Source organism: Balaenoptera musculus, chromosome 1 (genome assembly GCF_009873245.2).
Source record: "Balaenoptera musculus isolate JJ_BM4_2016_0621 chromosome 1, mBalMus1.pri.v3, whole genome shotgun sequence".
Classification (NCBI taxonomy): Eukaryota; Metazoa; Chordata; class Mammalia; order Artiodactyla; family Balaenopteridae; genus Balaenoptera; species Balaenoptera musculus.
The window spans coordinates 32,311,705-32,332,138 of NC_045785.1; the positions used below are offsets into that span (position 1 = coordinate 32,311,705).

A 20,434-nucleotide genomic window follows, 5' to 3' on the forward strand; every position below is an offset into this window, starting at 1 on the left:
AGGTACTCTGCAAGACATTAGGAGTGCAAAGACTTAGAAAGGGTCCTTGTCCTCAAGGAGTCCAGCTAGCTAGAGACACAAATATACTATAAGGAGATAAGTGATATAAAGTTTATAAGAGAGAGATTAAAGATTGACTTACAATCTTCTCTAAATATCATGATCCCTAAACATTTAATGTTCTAGGTATTTAACTGGGTACTATAGGGAAATAACGCCTCTTTGTCTCACCTCTAATAGAGAGTTTATTTTCAGACTGAAAAAATTCTGAAAAAAGGCTACAAGGCTGAAATAACCCAAACTCTCCAAACCAACAGAGCTCAAGTGCCCAGAGGAGCTAATGAAGGTGAGGGAAATCTATAACAGAGACCTAGAGGAAAACCAGCAGAATCTAGAGCTGTGATTGTTTGTAAGCCGGAACTGAATTAGTCCATCAGGGGATGCTTGGCAACGTCTAGAAACATTTTTGTTGTCACAATTTGGGGGTGGGGATGCTACTGGCGTCTAGTGGGTAGAGGCCAGGGAGGCTGCTAAACATCCTACGATACACAAGACAACCCCCTGCCCCCACAACAAAGAATTATCCAGCCCCAAATGTCGAGAGTCTCAAAGTTGAGAAACCCTGATCCAAAGACATTTCACCTTGGAGAAACTCCCCAAAAATCTGTACAGCCAAAGGTCCCACTCCTTGAAGCTCCAACCCTTTGGGGTTGGCATGCTGTAGGATGGCCCTAATGAGTGTGCTAACCAGCAGAGACACTGGGCAGATCCTGGAGCTCTGTCCAAGTGCTGGCTGGCTAAGATGCCCCAACACAGCTGCCTACAAGCAAAAGGAAAAGCTACCCGCCACTAGTTTGGTTCCATCCTCTCAAGTTATCTTCCCCCTTTTGACTTCATTTACTTCCTAATCCAAATTAGATGCTGAAGCCCTTCAATCCCTTTCTTGCCTCTAGGGATTACACCTGCCTTGAAAACCACAATCTTGGATTATGCATCAATATAACTATCCATCCACCTTCTCTGCTGGCTGCCCACCACTGCTCCATGGATCTCTCCCTCACTGAGATCACTAACGGACCCTGACTGCCAAATATAACATTTTTCTGCTAAGCTCTCAAAACATGTAATGGAAATACAACAATCTGATACTCCTGAGCTCTCCTTCATAAATCATTCTCCTTTGGGGACCTCTCTGGTGGTCCAGTGGTTAAGAATCCGCATTCCAATGCAGGGGATGCGGGTTCGATTCCTGGTCAGGGAACTAAGATCCCACATGCCACGAGGCAACTAAGCCCATGTGCCGCAACTACTGAGCCAGAGCCACAACTAGAGAGAAGCCCGTGCATCGCAACGAAAGATCCTGCATGCCGCAATGAAGATCCCACGTGCCGCAACTAAGACCCAACGCAGCCAAATAAATAAATAAAATAAAATTTAAAATAAATAAATAAATAATTCTCCTTTGGGACTTCAAATGGCACCATCTTCTCCAGGTTTTCTTCCTATCTCACTGGACCTTCCTCAGCTTACTTTACTGAGGCCAGCCACTGATCTATTAGCAATGTCTGTCATGGGAACTATATGGAGAAATGGCAGTCTTCATGGCATCAACCTGCCATTTCTGTACTACAAACTCTCTGGGTGACCCCCATGGCTTCTACAACCATTTTTTTGTGCTGATAACTCCTGAAATCCTATCTGCAATCTAGTTCTCTCTCATGATGCTAGAACTGTACATTTAACTGCCTAGTGGACATTTCCATCATCTATGAGAGGTATATAATATAGTGATGAAGCGGTTAACAGTAAGGACTCTAGAGTCTGATTGCCACGATTTAAATCCTGGCTTCACAACTTACTAGCTATGTAACCTTGGGCAAGATAGTAACCTCTCTGTGCCTCATAATCCTTGTTTATAAAGTAAGGATAATCTTAAATCTACCTCAAAGGATTATTGTAAAAATTAAATAAATGATACAGCAAAGCATATGGAATAGGCCTGCCCTATAGGAAGCAGCAATAAATGTTAGGTAGCTATCATCATCATCGTCATCACCCCAAACAGGCACCTGAAACCTGCTATGTCCAAATTGACCTCCTTATCTTCTAACCCATACTTGAGTAAACCACCTCGATAATCAAACCAAAAATCTTTAAGTGATCCTAGTATCTCTGTCTCTCTCCCCTCACATTTCCAATCTGTCTCAACTTCTATTCACACAAGTTCCTAAAATTATCTCAAAGCTTATCACCATTATCTTTCCCACTGCCATTACATCAGTTGAAGGCTTCATGATTTCACAGCTGAACTGTTCCATCAGCTTCCTCATTGATCTTCCTTCCTTTAGGGTACAACCCTTCCAATTTAGTCCACACTGCAGCCGGTGATCTTTCTAAAATGAAAATATGGCTTCATGCAGCCCCCAACTCTTTAGCACCACCTCTAATGAAAGCCTAGCACCACCTCTAATGAAAGCCTGCCTTGAGATCTCTCCCCAGTCCTCCCCCATTCATGCTTGTCCTCCAGGCTTCCACATTACCCTGTATTTACCTCTATCACAGAACTTCTTGTACATGTGAAGTATTTTGATCTCCCCCACTAGACTACAAGTTCGGAGGGAAGACTGTATTTTATCTCTAGTCTCAGCACCTGGTACAGTGTCTAATACATGGAATATACTCTATTAGTACTCTGTGCCAGAGGTACAGAGTGCTAGATCTCATGCTAAGAGTTTCACACCCTATGAAATTATGTTGCCTCATTTCACCAGTGAGGAAATAGAAACGTAGACACATTAGGTAACCTGCCTGAAGTCACACAGCTAGTTAGTGGCAGAGACAAACTTTGAATCCATGCCTTCTGACTTCACAATCAGTGTCCTTTTCCTACTATGTTGCTAATCTCTGCTCTGTACAAATCAGCTTTGTGACTTTGGAAAGTGAGTTTTCATTTCTGGAACCGCAAGTTCCTCATATCTAACATCCCTTCTAGTTCTAATAGTCCAAGCTTCAGGAAAAGTTTTGGCGTAGGAGGATAAAAGGAAAATTTATTTTTTTTTAAAGATGTTAACACTCGCCAGAAAGTTGATTTTCCTTTTTGATTAAAGGAATTTGAATTTGGTTATTCAACTGAAGAGATGTTGAAGAGTACAGAAAAAGTCAGTCTCTTGGCTAACTTTTCTTTAATAAAAGGATACCTTTTTAAAAAATTTACACTTTACTACATTGGAAACAATGAATTAGCTGCAGGAACATCATGGCAGGCAACTACTCCTTTTAGCTTTGTTTAGCAGAGATACAAATGCAGACACGTTGAATAAACAGCCAGATTAAGATGCCCAGAAAGCAGGAGAACCAGTACCTTGACCTGTTCAGTCAGTCTGGTAAAAGGAGTGGTTTGGAATTTATAGTGCCAATCATGACTTTTATTTTCTTATGGCTATCTCTCTTCAAAGGAAAAGGGATTAGAATCACATAAAGCTATGCTTATCAAATTAAGAAGTGCACACAGGGCTTCCCTGGTGGCGCAGTGGTCCGCCTGCCAATGCAGGGGACACACGTTCGATCCCTGGTCCAGGAAGATCCACATGCCGTGGAGCAACTAAGCCCGTGCACCACAACTACTGAGCCTGCACTCTAGAGCCCGTAAGCCACAACTACTGAAGCCCTCGCGCCTAGAGCCCGTGTTCCGCAACAAGAGAAGCCACTGCAATGAGAAGCCTGCCCACCACAACGAAGAGTAGCCCCCACTCGCTGCAACTAGAGAAAGCCCACGCATGGCAACAAAGAGCCAATGCAGCCAAAAATAAAATAAATTAAAATAAAACTAAATTAAAAAAAAAAAAAAAAAAAAAGAAGTGCACACAGCAAGTTCCCTGGTGGCCTAGTGGTTAGGATTCTGGGCTTTTACTGCTGTGACCTGGGTTCAATTCCTGTTCAAGGAACTGAGATCCCACAAGCCTCGCAGCACAGCCACAAAAAAAAGTGCATACATAATATGTATGTGATGTATTCTTCCAGAGCATCAATTACTTGGTGGCAACAAGAATTTGAAACACTTGTACATCTGAATAAATATAGACAGATAAGAACAGAGAATGCAAAATTAGCACATACTTGTAAGTTTAAATGAGACACTTTGCAATGCAGAGCCTATGCTGTGGCTGCTTAGAAGTCCACCTGCACGGGACTTCCCTGGTGGTCCAGAGGTAAAGAATCCGCCTTCCAATGCAGGGGACACAGGTTCACTCCTTGGTTAGGGAACTAACATCCCACATACTGCGGGCAACTAAGCCCATGCACCAGAACTACTGAGCTCGCGCGCCTCAACGAGAGAGCCCACCTGCCGCAAACTGTAGAGCCCACGCACCACAACTACAGGGCCCACGCGCCCTGGAGCCCGTGCGCCACAACTAGAGAGAGAAAACCCGCAAACCACTACTAGAGAGAAGCCCAAGCGCTGCCAACGAAGAGACCGCGTGCTGCAACGAAAAGTTCCCGTGTGCCTCAACTAAGACCCGACGCAGCCAGAAAGAAAGAAATAAAATAAATACAAAATTTAAAAAAAAAAAGCAAAACGTTAAAAAAAAAAAGTCCACCTGCAAACACTGATGAAGCATGGATATAAGTAAATTCAGAGATAACGTAACCAGTCTTATCACCTAAATTTTATGTGGAGAATACTGAGGCTCAGAGAGCTCCCCTGGCCATAAAGTTGATGGTAGTGGAGGGAGGACTAAAGCCTAGATGCTCTGCCTATAACCCAAGCTGTTTCTGCTGCCTCTTATCAGTAGAAGTTTTATCGTCATTTGACTCTGGTCTGTTTGCCTGCTTAAAGTAATGAATTCCTACTGAGGTGGAATTAAATTCAAGAAGCTGAGGAGAATACAGCTACCATACTCTTGAGAACCTTGAAGGGGTTCAGCGTAAGTGTGACAGAAAGCTAGAAATATGCACACAGACAATGCCATGTGACTACAATGCTGAGACAGAAACAAAAGGGCTACTTTAAGAGAAAAAAACAAAGTTAATGATAAAGTTTCTATTTTGTGGCCATCTTTACAGCCTCAAGATTGGCCCACTTTTGATGGTTTCAGTGATATTTTCTCGGATAGCTATGATAGAGTATAATAGCTGAGATGCTCCATTATTTGGAGGTGTATGTCTAAATTAGGGAGAGGAGTATAGCATAATAGAACCAGAAAATCCAGGTGCAAATCTGGCTCTGCAGCCCGGTTGTAGCCTTCATCTGGCAGGTTATTTAAGTATCTAATTTTCCTTTACCTCAAGTTTGCCTCTGTAAAATGGGGATAATAACAGCATCTATACTCCTCACTGGGTCATTCTGAGGATCAGAGTTAATATATGTAAAATGTTTGGAACTGTGCCAGGCAGATGGTAAGCAGCACACAAATGCTTGGTATTACCTATATTTAATTGCTGGTGGTTAAATAAGATTTTCCTTGGCTCTTTGAGGTAAGTTCCCTGACTAGGGTTTGAAAGGAGAGAACCACAAAATACGAGAGCTGAAAGGAGCTTTAGACACTGAAACAAACAGACACTGTATGGCCCACAAAGCCTAAAATATTTACTATCTGGACTTTAATAAGTCTGCCAATCCCTGATCTAATCCAATCAGTTTCCCCTCCCTAACATATCCAAAGAGGAAATTAAAGCCCAGAGAGGGGCAGTAACTTTCCAAAGTTATATATACAGTGAGTTAGTAGCAAAGCTGGGACTAAAACCCAGTTTTCCCAGTAAATAAAACTACCTACCAGGCTAAATAAGTGGGCTAAATGAAAACCTTAAAGACTGACTATAAATTAGGAGAGAATACTGGCACCTGAAGAGTTAGGCAAATCATCTAATCTGAATCAACAGGTATTTATTGAATACTATAAGCCTAGGCATCAGTATTTTTTTAATGCTCTCTAGGTGATTCCAATGTGCAGCTGAAGGTAAAAACCATTGTTATAAGTATTGTGCTAGGCAGCAAGACATTAAAAAAAAAACAACAGAGAGAGAGAGCAAGGAAACTGGGTAGCTAACCAAAGGTATTCAGACCTAAGTAAGCCTGGACAATGCAAGATCCCATGTTTAATCTGCATCTACCTACACAAATATGTAGGAGACTCCAAGGGGAGAGCAACATGCACAGTGAAGGCAAGGAGGCCCTGTATATATCTTCATTCACACTAGAGAATCAACAACACCTTTTATTCACATCTGTAAATTCCAACAGTTCAATGGATTATAAACTTCAGATGTCAACTCTTTCTAAAAGAATATTAAAACTAACTTGTACTCCTAAAAAGCGTATAAGAATATACAAATTAAAAACCTTTTTTTTTTTTTGGGAAGAACCTAGGGGCAGGACAGGAATGAAGATGCAGATGTAGAGAATGGACTTGAGGACACGGGGAGGGGGAAGGGTAAGCTGGGACAAAGTGACAGAGTGGTATGGACATATTTACACTACCAAACGTAAAATAGATAGCTAGTGGGAAGCAGCCACATAGCACAGGGAGATCAGCTCAGTGCTCTGTGTCCACCTAGAGGGGTGGGATAGGGAGGGTGGGAGGGAGACGCAAGAGGGAGGAGATATGGGGATATATGTATATGTATAGCTGATTCACTTTGTTATACAGCAGAAACTAACACACCACTGTAAAGCAATTATACGCCAATAAAGATGTTAAAAACAAAAAACAAAAAAACCTTAATATGGCAAAAAAAATTCATACAAGTCAAAAGACAAATGACCAACTGAAAAAATATTTCCAACTCATGAGACTGGACAAAGGGTTAAAACTCACATTACACAAAATGCTCTTACAAATCGATAAACACAAAAATGAAAAACATTATACATAAGTAGGCATAATAGGTATTGAACAGGAAATTCAAAAAAGAAAAACACAAATGGCCAATGCACCCTTAAAGAGACAATTTACCTCAGAAATGAAATTTAAATGAAATCCATTTCTTGTCTACCAGACTGACAACAATGAAAAGATTGATAACACACAGAATTGCAAGGGTACAGGGAAATAGACATACTACCCCTACAAACTTTCTTGAAAGCAGTCTGGCAGTATGTATCAAAATGTAATGTGTGCAGCTCAAACAAAAAGACAAGGGACCCAATTTAAAAATAAGTAAAGGACCTGAACAGACATTTCTCCAAAGAAGATAAATAAATGGCCAACAAACACATGAAAAGATGCCCATTAGTCACTAGGGAAATGTAAATCCAAACCACAATGAGATACCACTTTCACACCCACTAGGATAGCTATAACTTTTTTTTTTTTTTTTAAGGTAAATAAGTGTTGGAGAAGATGTGGAGAAATTGGTGTCCTCATACATTGATGGTGGGAATGTAAAATGATGTAGCCACTGTGTAAAACAGTTTGGCAATTTCTCAAAAAGTTAAACACAGAATTACCATATGACCCAGCAATTCCACTCCTAGGTATATACCCAAAATAATTTAAAACATACTCAAATACATTACACATATGTTCATAGCAGCACTATTCACAATATCCTAAAGGTGCTAATGTTCATCAACAGATGGACAAACTGTGATGAATACATACAATGGAATATTATTCAAGCATGGAATGAAGCACTAATACACGTTACAACCAATGTAAGTGAAAGAAGACAGACATAAAAGGTCACATATTGTATGATCCCATTTCTATGAAATATCCAGAACAGGTAAAATCTATAGAAACTAAAAGCAGACTTGTGGCTGTCAGGGGCTGGGGGGGAGGGGAAACTCAAAATAGTGGCTTAATGAGTACGGAGTTTTCTTTTGTGGTGATGGAAATGTTTTGGAACTAGATAGAAGTAGTAGTTGTTGTACAACACTGTGAATGTACTAAGTGCCAATGAATCGTTCTTTTTTTTTTTTTTTTTTTTTTTTTGGCTATGCCGCACAGCATTTGGGATCTTAGTTCCCCGACCAGGGATCGAACCCGTGCCCCCTGTCCAGGGAAGTCCCTGAATTCTTCATTTTAAAATGGTTAATGTTATGTGAATTTAACCTCAATAAGAAAAATAATATAAAGGAAGCATATACTCTTGGGACTTCCTGGCAGTCCAGTAGTTAAGACTTTGCCTTCCAGTGCAGGGGGTGCGGGTTCGATCCCTGGTCAGGGAGCTAAGATTCCACATGCCTCAAGGCCAGAAAACCAAAACATAAAACAGAAGCTATATTGTAACAAATTCAATAAAGACTTTAAAAATGGTCCACATCAAACAAACAAAAAAATCTTAAAAAAAAAAGTATATACTCTAATAAAGCTCTTAGAAAACTGGAAGAAGAAGAAAGTAACATGTACAGCCTCTCACCCAGCAATCCCATTCCAGAAATTTACCCTGAAGAGAGAATCACACAAATGCAGAGATGTTTGTGCAAAGATGTTCATCTCAGCATCATTTATTATAGCAAAAAAACAAAAAACCAAAAAACTAAACCTACTAAATGTCCTTCAGCAGAAACCTGGTTAAGTAAATTATGATACACCCATAAAATGGAATACTACACAGAGATTAAAAACAATAATGTAGAAAGTCGGACAGCTTACACTATCAAATTTCAAGACTTATTATAAAGCTACAGTAACTAAAGACAATGCAATACTGGCAAAAGAACAGACACACAGGTCAATGCAACAGATTAGAGGTCCCAGAAGTAGACCCACACAAATATAGTCAACTGGTCTTTGACAAAGGTGCAAAGGCAATTCAGTGGAGAAAGGACAGTCTTTCAAAATCAGAGCTGGTACAACTGGACATTCATACGTATCTTACACCTTATATAAAAATTCACTCAAAACAGATCACAGGCCTAAATGTAAAATGAAAAGCTATAAAACTCATATATATATATTTAAATATATATATAAATATATATAATATATATAAATATATATATAAAAAACTTCTTTTTTAAAAAATAGGAGAAAAATCAGCATGACCTTGGGTTTGGCAATGAGTTGTGTTTTTTGCTTTCTTTTGGCCACGGCGCACTGCTTGCGGGATCTTAGTTCCCAGACCAGGGATTGAACGTGGGGCCATGGCAGTGAAAGCGCTGAGTCCTAACCACTGGTCTGCCAGGGAATTCCCTGGCAATGAGTTTTTAAGATATGACACCAAAGCCACAATTCATAAAAGAAAAAATAGATAAACTGGACTTAATGAAAATGTAAAATTTTCTTCTGTGAAAGACACTGTGAAGAGAATGAAAAAATAAGATACAGATTAGAAGAAAATATTTGCAAGTAACATGTCTATATAAAGGATTTGTATACAGAATATATGAAAACAACTCTTAAAATTCAACAATAAGACAGCCCCCCCCCAAAAGATCTGACAGACACTTCACCAAAGATATACAGATAGTAAATAAGCATGTGAAAAGATGCTCAACATCATTAACCTTTAGGGGAATGCAAATTAACCACCACAGATACCAGTACACACCTATTAGAACTGCTAAAATTAAAAACAACAACAACAAAAAATAAAAAATAAAAAAAAATAAAAACAACAACAATACCAAATGCTGGAAAGAATACAAAGAAACAGAAATTCTCATTCACTGCTGGTAGGAATGCAAAATGGTACAGTCATTTTGGAAAATAGTTTAGTAGTTTCCTATAAAGTTAAACCACTAGCTATGTTTATAATAGCTTTCTTTACAGCTACTAAAAACTTGACACTCAGATGGTCTTTCATAGGTCAATGAACATATTACGTACAATGGAATAATACTCAACAAAGAGAAATGGACTCATGCAACAACACTGAAGAATTTAAATGTATTTTGCTAAGTGAAAAAAGTCAGACCCCAAAGGCTGCATGTTGTATGACTCCATGTATGTGACCTTCTGGAAAAGGCAAAACTATAGGGACAGAAAACAGATCAGTGGTTGCCAAAAATTGGTGTAGGTAGAGGAGTTGACTACAAAGAGGCCACATAAGGCAATTTTTAGAGTGATGGAAGTGTTCAGTATGGTACTGTGATGGTGGATACCTGACTCTCTCCATTTGTAAAAACCCACAGAACTGTGCACAACAATGAATGCACCCTACTGTATGCAAATTAAAAAAAATAATAACCAGAATGTCTGAAGAACCAGGACAGAACGCAGACTGCAATAAATGAATCTAATTATACTACAAATGTGTGACATAACCTCACTGGAGGGGGGGTGGGGAGGAGCTGACCTAAGTAACTTTGTAAAACAATGTTATGACTAGATACTATATGGCTAAAATGAACAAAAAGAACTGAACACAAACATTATACTGTAGTTGGTAAATTTGTTCTCACAGTATTAACTACTTAAACTACTTCACAGGTTGTACAAATAAGAAAATATTTGTAGAGAAGGAGAGCCAGGTTCATTACTCTGAGAAAGAAGTCACAAATAAGCAAGAAGGGAAGATTAATATAAACCCTGTGGTGGAGCAGAGTCAGAGATATCAGTATAAATTCATGTTTATTTTAATATACATACAGATAGATACAGAAATAAATATAGATATTTGTGTATACATGAATTAGCGTATATACATATGTTTCCTAGCAACAAGCACACTTAGCACCCAGCTCTTGGTATCTAAATACCATTCACCAAAAAAAGGAACCAGGGGGACTTCCCTGGTGGCACAGTGGTTAAGAATCTGCCTTCCAGGGCTGCCTTGGTGGCGCAGCGGTTAAGAATCCGCCTGCCAATGCAGGGGACACGGGTTCAAGCCCTGGTCCTGGAAGATCCCACATGCCGCGGAGCAACTAAGCCCGTGCGCCACTACTACTGAGCCTGTGCTCTGGAGCCCGCGATCCACAACTACTGAAGCCCGCATGCCACAACTACTGAAGCCTGTGCGCCTAGGGCCTGTGCTCCATAACAAGAGAAGTCACAGCAATGAGAAGCCCATGCATCACAAGGAAGAGTAGCGCCCGCTTGCCGCAACTAGAGAAAACTCGCATGCAGCAACGAAGATCCAACACAGACAAAAATAAATAAATAAATTTTAAAAATAAAAATGAAAAGGAACCAGGGCTCCTTGGAGAAATGGATGATTCTAGGACTGGAGCAGGACAAATGTAAGTTGAAAGCATCTTGTAGTGCCAGAAAGGAAGTGCTAAACAAACAAATATGGGGCATGCCAAAGGACACAGGAGTCAACATGAAAGAGCACCCAATAACCAAGTTGAAATAATCTGAGCAATAAAATAAATAACTTAGTACTGGATTATAACCCAAGAAATAAAATAAATATCCCTACTGATGTAAGTAAATAGGGGAGAGAGGACAAATCTCTGCAAAAGAATTTCAATTAATAAAAGTAGGAGGACTTCCCTGGTGGCGCAGTGATTAAGAATCCTCCTGCCAATGCAAGGGACACGGGTTTGATCCCTGGTCCGGGAAGATCCCACATGCTGCGGAGAAACTAAGCGTGTGTGCCACAACTACTGAGCCTGCATTCTAGAGCCCGCAAGCCACAACTACTGAGCCCGCGCGCTACAACTACTGAAGCCCATGCGCCTAGAGCCCATGCTCTGCAACAAGAGAAGCCACCTCAGTAAGAAGGCCACGCACCGCAACGAAGAGTAGCCGCTGCTTGCCGCAACTAGAGAAAGCCCGTGCGCAGCAATGAAGACCCAACACAGCCAAAAATAAAAAGATAATAAATTTATTTTTTAAAAAAGACCCAACACAGCCAAATAAATAAATACATAAATAAATAAATAAAATAAAGACCCAAAACATACACATAATTAAAAATAAAATAAAGTAAAACAGAAGTAGGAGGAATGAAGGAAATTACCACAATAATTATAGCAGGAAAGATTCATTGATAAATGTTAAAATTAGGAGGTGAAACTTTAAGTAAAAACAAGATATCTGCATTGCCTCAAGCATCTCCCCTAAAATATTAATTACTGTGGTGCTTTTATCATATGCCCACAAATTCTTTGATACTCCTCGCTTCAGGGTGTGGAGCTTAAATCCCCTCCCCTTCAATGTGGGATGGACTTAGCAACTCATTTCCAAGAGCGTATAGAAAGGAAAAATAGGGACTTCCCCAGGGGTCCAGTGGTTAAGACTCCGAGCTTCCACCGCAGGGGGCGCAGGTTCAATCCCTGGTCAAGGAACTAAGATCCCACATGTCACATGATACAGCCAAAAATAAATAAATAAATTTTAAAAAATGAAAAGAAAAAGATTTAACTTTACAGTAGAGGAAGCTGGCAGACACAACCTAAACCAAATGATCAAGGTTAACATCACCAGTTGATGTTAAATCATGCTGACATTATACCCTGATATGATGCAATGAGAAAGGTACCTCACCTCTGCGGTATGCCTTCTCAAAATTCATAATCATGTGAAACCATCAGACAAACCCAAATTGAGAGACAATCTACAAAACAGCTGACCAGTACACTTCAAAAAGTAGCAAGGTCATGAAAGACAAGGAAAGACCGAGAAATCTGTCACAGATTGGAGACAAGCAGACATGAGGACTAAATGCAATATGGTATCCTACATTGGATCCTGAAACAGAAAAGGGACATTAGTAGAAAAACTGGTAAAATCCAAATAAAGTCTACAGTTTAGTTAACAGTATTGTGCCAATGTCAATCTCTTAGTTTTGATAAATGTGCCATGATGATATGTTAATTTTAGAAGAAGCTGGGTGAAGAATATACAAGAACTCTCTGTACTATCTTTGAAACTCTTATGTAAATCTTATAACTACTTCAAAATTTAAAAACTAACAGTAATGTAGAACAGGGTTTCTCAGCCTCAGTACAATATATTGATATTTTGGGCCAGATAATCCTCTGTTGGGAGCTGTTTTATGCATAGCAGGATGTTCTGCAGCACTCCTGGCCTCTACCCACTAGACGCCAGGAACCCACCTTTCCATTTGTTACAACCAGAAACGTCTCCAGAGATTGCCAAGTGTCCCCCGGGGGGGAAAAATTACCCCAGATAGAGACAGAGATGAGGGTTCAAGAAAGTAATTTTTGGTAGGGGTGAGATAATAATAGGGCCTACCTAATAAGGTTGTGGTGAGGATATTAAATGAGATAATATATGTCAAACTTCTAGAACACTGCCTGACATATATTTTATTATTGTTATTATTTTCAGTATTATTATTATTCATGGTACAGTGGTAAGAGCTTGAACTCTGGCTGCCACAATGAGGAAGGAGCAGCAGTGAAGTTCCAGCTCAGAAGTAGGGCCCCAAAGGTAAGTAAGGAGACAAACAGGACCCTGGTCTGATTCAAACTTATCTAAAGAATCCAACAAACTATACAGGAAACCACAACCAGTTCAGTTAAGCCATACTAGAGTATATGCAGAGCACATAGGTGAATTCCTATATACCCAAATAACTTACACCCCTCAAACATATATTCCTACTTGAAGTGGAGCTGTTTCAACACCCTGCCCCAGGCACTGAAACATCAGGGCAGCACCCCATCCTCACAAATCTGAAACTGCAAGTCCCATTTGTGCTCTCCTATGGTTTCCCATTTAGCCAGTAGTCACTTCTCTTTCCTTACATAACATGGGAGGTTTGACTCTAAAGTTCTTCCCACAGCTGCAAAAAAACTGAATATATATGTACAACCCACCCAAGCTTAATACTGTAGCCAAAGGAAAACCAAATTCACTCACAACGGATCTGAACCCAGGGACCTAGAAATTTATATATTTTTAGATGAGTCAAAAATTTTGAGATTTCCTCTGGCCTACTCTCAAGCTCAGTCCTTTAAAACACTGCCTCTGTAAGTTGTGGCAAGTAGCCTCTGGATAGCCGTCATTTCTCCTAGTTAACAGATTTTTCTAGCTTTCATTTTCATGTCCTAGTAAGCCACTGTGATCCACTATCCCATCTCTCCTTTCATATCTCTCCCCCATACAACCCAGATCTCCCTTGAGCACTATCAGACAAACAGTCCTTTGGTAAAAAAACACTGCTCCTAAATTATGTTCCAAAGTAGACAAAGAAGGCAGAACTCCACATTTATTAGGTGACACATAGCCTGCTTACTAGTCAGACTGCCAAAAATAATTTGCTTCCCCTCTTGTAGGTTTAGGCAAACACAAGGGAACTGTGCTCCTATGTATGACTACTGCTTCTCCACAGGACTTGAAGAACTAAGGCATTAGAGATACTTCCTCTCTATAAACGCAAATAGAACACTTTGTTTATTTTCTCTTGGCATATAGTTGGTAGTCTGTATTTCCAGGCAGCCATTGTACATCTTTTGGCAAGTGCCTTCAAATTTCTCAGTACAATGTTTCATCCAGTCACTGAAGGCGATGCATTGTACCTTAAATTTACATGCCAAGAAAAAGACTCAGACTGAAAAGAAGACCTTCAGTATCATCTTCCTGCAATATATCAGGCACTACACATGAGTTAGAAGACCCAGATCCAATTCCCAGGTGTGCAAGTGTCTCGCAGTGTGATCTCTAGTCTGCTCTTTAATCTTTCTTCACCTCAGTTTTTCCATCCTGGAAAGCAGGGATTGTATTACCTGTCCCTCCTTGAATTTAGACTCTTACTGCTAGCTGAGAATATTTATGCTTCTACAACTTGTGAAACTGGGGTTTGGAAAACTCAGAAAATTAAGCATAAATGTTTCTCACTTTTGTCAGACCTACCATGAAAAATCCACAGTTGAGCCCAGCAGAAGTCCCTAAGCAAGTAATCCCTCAGAAAGTTAGTTCTGACTTCCCACTCAACAGACCACTGACACAAGAATGAGAAGTGACAGGCCAGGCAGGACCTTAGGTGCCACATGGCTACAAAAGCAAGTCATTGGCTACTATGTTCCCTGACAATATTATCACCCTAGACACACTACCCTCAACACCCCATTGGGGTTTTATCTCAAAGAAGCTACCTCAATACTTAGAGCACTTACTTCTTCAGTGTTTACAAAAAACAAGCACTTTCCCTGGATGGGAAGTGCCCTGCCGGGATTGCCTTGGGATGACCCTACAGTTAAGGTAGGACAAAGGGATGACAAAAGAAGTATGAGGTGCAAGAGAATTTAAGATTTAAGGCAGTGTTTTACAATCCTTTCTGAGTTACTGGTACAATTCTGAAATACAAAATTCTGGGCAGCATTCCAAAAGAGATTATTAAAATTCAAATACTGGTTTTTAGAAAGATCAATCTGGAAACTTGAAAAACCTTTCTAATTATCCACTTTCCATTTGGTCCCCCTTTAGTCTGCGTGGCTGTCACAAGGAAGTTTACTGCTCAGTCTAGGCTCTCCACAAGGCCTAGTTTCCCTCTGTTCCACTAAACACTGCCTTTGGTATCTTCGAATTACTGACATTAAATTATATCTCAGCTGCAGTAAGTTTCAACCCCCTAGCAATGCATCACTTGGCCAACACTCAGCTCAACACTCAACTTGAGAGAGATCATTATGAATTCACACTAAGATCCACAATATGAATCCTAAAATACATTTTATATCCTGATCAAAATGTAGCACACTCCTATGAAGGATGAGTGTAATACAAGTTAAGAAATACTCTCTTAATAATTGAATCCCACAGCTCCTGCCTCATCTAAAGGGCTAACTTTGTGTATAGATAAGGCAGGCACTGAGCATGGACAGTAGAGACCTATGTCCAACTCCAGGTCTGCTACTTACTGTAAGACCTTGTACCTGTTTCCTTAACTGTGAAGTGATAATAATGTCTACCTTACAAGGATATTGTGAGGATAAAAAAGCATATGTAAGCATTTTATAAACAGTGCTATTCAAATTTAAGTTATTATTCTGCCTGTGGATTTAACTAAAGCTGAAAAAGTTCTTTTAAGAAGCTGGTTAGAGACTTCCCTGGTGGCGCAGTGGCTAAGAATCTGCCTGCCAATGCAGGGGACATGGGTTCGAGCCCTGGTCCGGGAAGATCCTACATGCCGCGGAGCAACTAAGCCCGAGCACCACAACTACTGAAGCCCGTGCGCCTAGAGCCCGTGCTCTGCAACAAAGAGTAGCCCCCGCTCTCTGCAACTAGAGAAAGCCTGTGTGCAGCAACAAAGACCCAACACAGCCAAAAATAAATAAATAAATAAATTTAAAAAAAAAAAAAAAAAAAAAGCTGGTTAACTCCAACATTAAGAATGTCATTTGTTGGGGCTTCCCTGGTGGCGCAGTGGTTGAGAATCTGCCTGCCAATGCAGGGGACACGGGTTCGAGCCCTGGTCTGGGAAGATCTCACATGCCGCGGAGCAAATGGGCCTGTGAGCCACAACTACTGAGCCTGCGCGTCTGGAGCCTGTGCTCCGCAACAAGAGAGGCCGCGACAGTGAGAGGCCTGCGCACAGTGATGAAGAGTGGCCCCCGCTTGCCGCAACTAGAGAAAGCCCGTGCACAGAAACGAAGACCCAACACACCCAAAAATTAATTAATTAATTAATTAATTTTTTAAAAAAGTGTTTCATCGTTTAAAAATATATATATATATTTAAAAAAAAAAAGAATGTCATTTGTTCACATGCTTACGAAAATTTTCTGAGTCAACCTCAAGTCACTGAAAAGCATTATCTCCTTCCATTGGCTAAAAAACAAGCAGAGTAGCACTACCCTACCAGGGGCATGGTGAGCAAAGGGAGAAATGAAGAACTGCGTATACCCACAGTGAATAGGGCAGAGATACTTTATTTCATTATTTGAACTGAAAAGTAAAAATCAAAGGTCAAAGTTTTCCAGCGGGTCTGAGAGGAATATATCCATGTTATGAATATTAAACACAACCTACTGCCAGTTCAGAAAGCTCAATTATCTTCAAAGTGTTTTTCACACATTAATTAATCCTCACGGCATCCCAAGGATGAAAGAAATTTAATTTTCATATTCTAGTTATTTATAACCACAGGAAGAATCGAAATGGATCGTGATGTGCCATTTTGATAAGACAGGTCAACAAATGTTTCATCAAATGTTAAGGATCTACCATATCATCAGCACTATATAAGGCACAAAGTGTCTAACTGATGTGGCCTATTTCATATCGAGCAAGACCTCTAGCAAGCTCAACCTTATGGTACACAGCTATGAGTGAAGAAACATTTCTGAATAATGGATAACAGCAATTACAGAGCTATAACCAATCCTTATCGCTAGAAGCCGCTAATTTACTTAAAAACATTTGTAAAATTAAGATGTTTTATTGAGAATGCTTTCCTGACAAGGACTATGTGTGGTACATGAGGAAGAGCCGGAAACAGGGAGCAACAGTGTGTTGTGTTGTTTTAAATAGGATTGTCAGAGGCCTCAATAAGATGACATCTAAGTAAAGACCTGAACAAAGAGAGGAAGCAAGCCACACGCTTATGTAGGGGAAGAGATTCCACCAGGCAGAGGGAACCTCTGAGTGTAAGAGTCCTAACGTGGGATCACACCTGCTGCATTCTTCACACACCCACTAGACTTTCCCCATGGATGTCCTGCTGCCACCTCCACTGTGCCCCACCAGATCTTCCTGACTTCCAGGCTCACCATACTCTCCCAGGCACACAAACCTGAAACACACTGTGTGCACTGCTCTCTTCTTTCCACAATCAGTGACCAACTCATACTGTAACATGATACTACCTTCAAAATGTTACATCTTTCTCTTCCATTCATTCCCACTAACATACCAGCCCAAAATTACAGAACATTAAGACTGCAATGGACCTTAGATATTATCAGTGAAATGCCATCTTACTGAAACCCATATTACCCAAGTCTCGGAAGTATCAAGCCAAAGATCTATTATTACTACATTCTTGGATTTTTTTTTGGTATGCCCCTCCCACCCACCCCCAAATCCAATTCATCGGCAAACTGCTCACAAATGAATGCTTCTTACACAGTCTTCATCATGTTACTCATCCCCCATTCCACAATATCTACAATACCTGTTAAATAGTCTCCTTTCACTGTCTTACATGCACACTAAGCTCATTTCACCTTCTAAATCTTCATTCACATTCCCTCCTTTGATACAATGCCTTTTCTTCTTTATCTATCTAAAACTCACCTATCCTTCAAGTCCCTTTTCACAGAGCTTTCCATGACTATATCAGCTTTCACTGATTTCTCTCTTCTCAGAAATTCTATGGTTTATCATAACATCTAACACTGCAGTCTCTCTCCTCCCCACCTCCCATCCCCGCCCCTTGCAAAGCATCATTAATAACTCACTTCAAACACGTATTGGGGCTTCCCTGGTGACGCAGTGGTTGAGAATCTGCCTGCCAATGCAGGGGACACGGGTTCGAGCCCTGGTCTGGGGAGATCCCACATGCTGCAGAGCAACGAGGCCCGTGAGCCACAACTACTGAGCCTGCGCGTCTAGAGCCTGTGCTCCGCAACAAGACAGGCCGCGACAGTGAGGCCTGCGCACTGCAATGAAGAGTGGCCCCCGCTTGCGCAACTGAAGAAAGCCCTCGCACAGAAACGAAGACCCAACACAGCCATAAATAAAAATAAACAAAATTAAAAAACAAAAACAAAAACACGTATTAACTTGCTTTGTTTCATGTTTATCTGGACTAAAACTCCTTGAAGATAGGGATTGCAGTTTTGTCTCTCCAAAAGGGCCTTGCAGAAAATAGCACCTAATCATATTTTTAGCACTTACTATGTGCCTGATATTGTATTAAGTGCTTTACATATTTAATCTCGTTTAACCATCACAATAATATCGTGTTATTGATATTATTCTTCCCATTTTACAGAAGAAACGAAGACATGAAGAGGTCAGGCTGAGGTTGCATATCTTAGAAAAGGCAAGGCTGGGATTTGAGCTAAAGTCTGCCTCTCAAAGCCAGCACAAAGTAGAGGTTGTGAACAAAGATTTGTTGAATTATCCTAATCATCTGATGTGTGTTGATGGTCGTGTCATACCACATGAACTAATGAGGGTGGAAACCATGCCCAGAGTTTACGGGATACAGTGGGGAGAAGGACTGCCCGTCCTTGCTGAATACCCATCAGGTGCTAGGTTCAGCACCAGGCATTTCACCGAGCACCTCATTTACACTGTGAAAACTCTTGACTTGTAATTTCTCCATCGGAGATTTACCCCAAATGTCACCCATCCTCAATCGGAGCACAAATGCTCCCAGGTGTGATGTGTGCACACTCCTTCTGGGCCTCCCTGTGGCTCAAGGAAGAGGGCAAAGCCTCCTGATTCCTATCAGCCGGTAAGTTGAAAATCTCAGCATCATAAAGCATTTGCCAAGTGCCTGGACTTTTTCAGGACAGGCCATCCTGCTCTTCTTTCTAACACTCACGTTCTCACTTATGAAGCACCAGAGCCCTGTGAAGTAGGCGGCATTTTCTCCACTTCACAGATAAATAACGTCCCCCAAAACCGACACTGTTTAGGTCACGTGGCCGATGGCAGATGAGGGAGGAGAATCCAGGTCTCCTGACTATCCACCCTGCCTCATTCCCTCAGCAGACACTCGTAGATGGTAAATGATTTATCCTGGTGTCGCTGGGAACTCTAAATAGCAACCGCTCTGGAATAATTTTCCTTCAAAGGTATATAATGGATACCTATAGGTCAACCTGTAGGTTCAAATACCATCTCCACGTATTTGCTTGGTGACACAGAGATAGTCGTTTCACCTCCCTAGGTGAATTCCCTCATCGGTAAATGGAGATAATAACAGTACCTACACCAAACAGTAATATCGTGAGAAGTAAATGAGATGATGGCAGTGAACACCTGGCACGATGTCCGGCATATGGTGAGCGCCTAGGAAATAATGGGTTGCCCTTGCCCGGCCCCCTCCGCCCCACAAGCCTCGGGGTTCACAACCACTACCACCAAGCGACAGGGTATCCACTCAGCCAGAGGCCACGCACGGCCTCCGGTTTACCAGGCTGGGGACAGCCGCACTGTCATACCTGCATGGAGTCAGCGCTGACGATCTCGCCACCGAGCCGCTGGCCTAGCTGTAACGCCAGCGTGGATTTGCGGTGCCTGTGGGCCCCGAGAATTACTACAAGAGGCAGTGTCCGTTTTAGGCCCCGGAGCCCAGGCCCGCAGACACAGCTCGTGCAGCCGCCACCGCCGCCTCTTAAAGAAGTCTAACGCTTGCGCAGGAGCAGCTGTCCCCATGCAACCGTCAGTGCGCCTGCGCGGACCCCGGGCTCTGAAGGGAGGGTGCGGAGGGAGGAAGGAGGTGAGGGACTCAGGTCCCCACGCTCAGAAGCTCCCGCTGTGACTGCCATCAACTAGCTGCTGATGTGAGAACCTCACCTACCTCCTCTCTTAAGTGGGCATGGCAGTCGTATCTGAAATAGATCTATCGTATTATTCTCTTTTCCACGGCGCCCAGTTCTTTTTCTTCATAGCGCTAATTA

General features: G+C 41.3%; 1 protein-coding gene across 1 annotated transcript in view; it reads right to left on the reverse strand.

The window, feature by feature from the left end:
- Positions 1-20,140, reverse strand: part of TRIT1 (tRNA isopentenyltransferase 1) — a 42,599-nt gene extending 22,459 nt beyond the window's left edge. The window contains exon 1 of the mRNA XM_036845852.1: positions 19,976-20,140. Within this exon, the coding sequence (XP_036701747.1) occupies positions 19,976-19,981 (6 nt within the window). The 5' untranslated portion in view covers positions 19,982-20,140. The remainder of the gene's footprint in view (positions 1-19,975) is intronic.
- Positions 20,141-20,434: the final 294 nt, after the last annotated feature.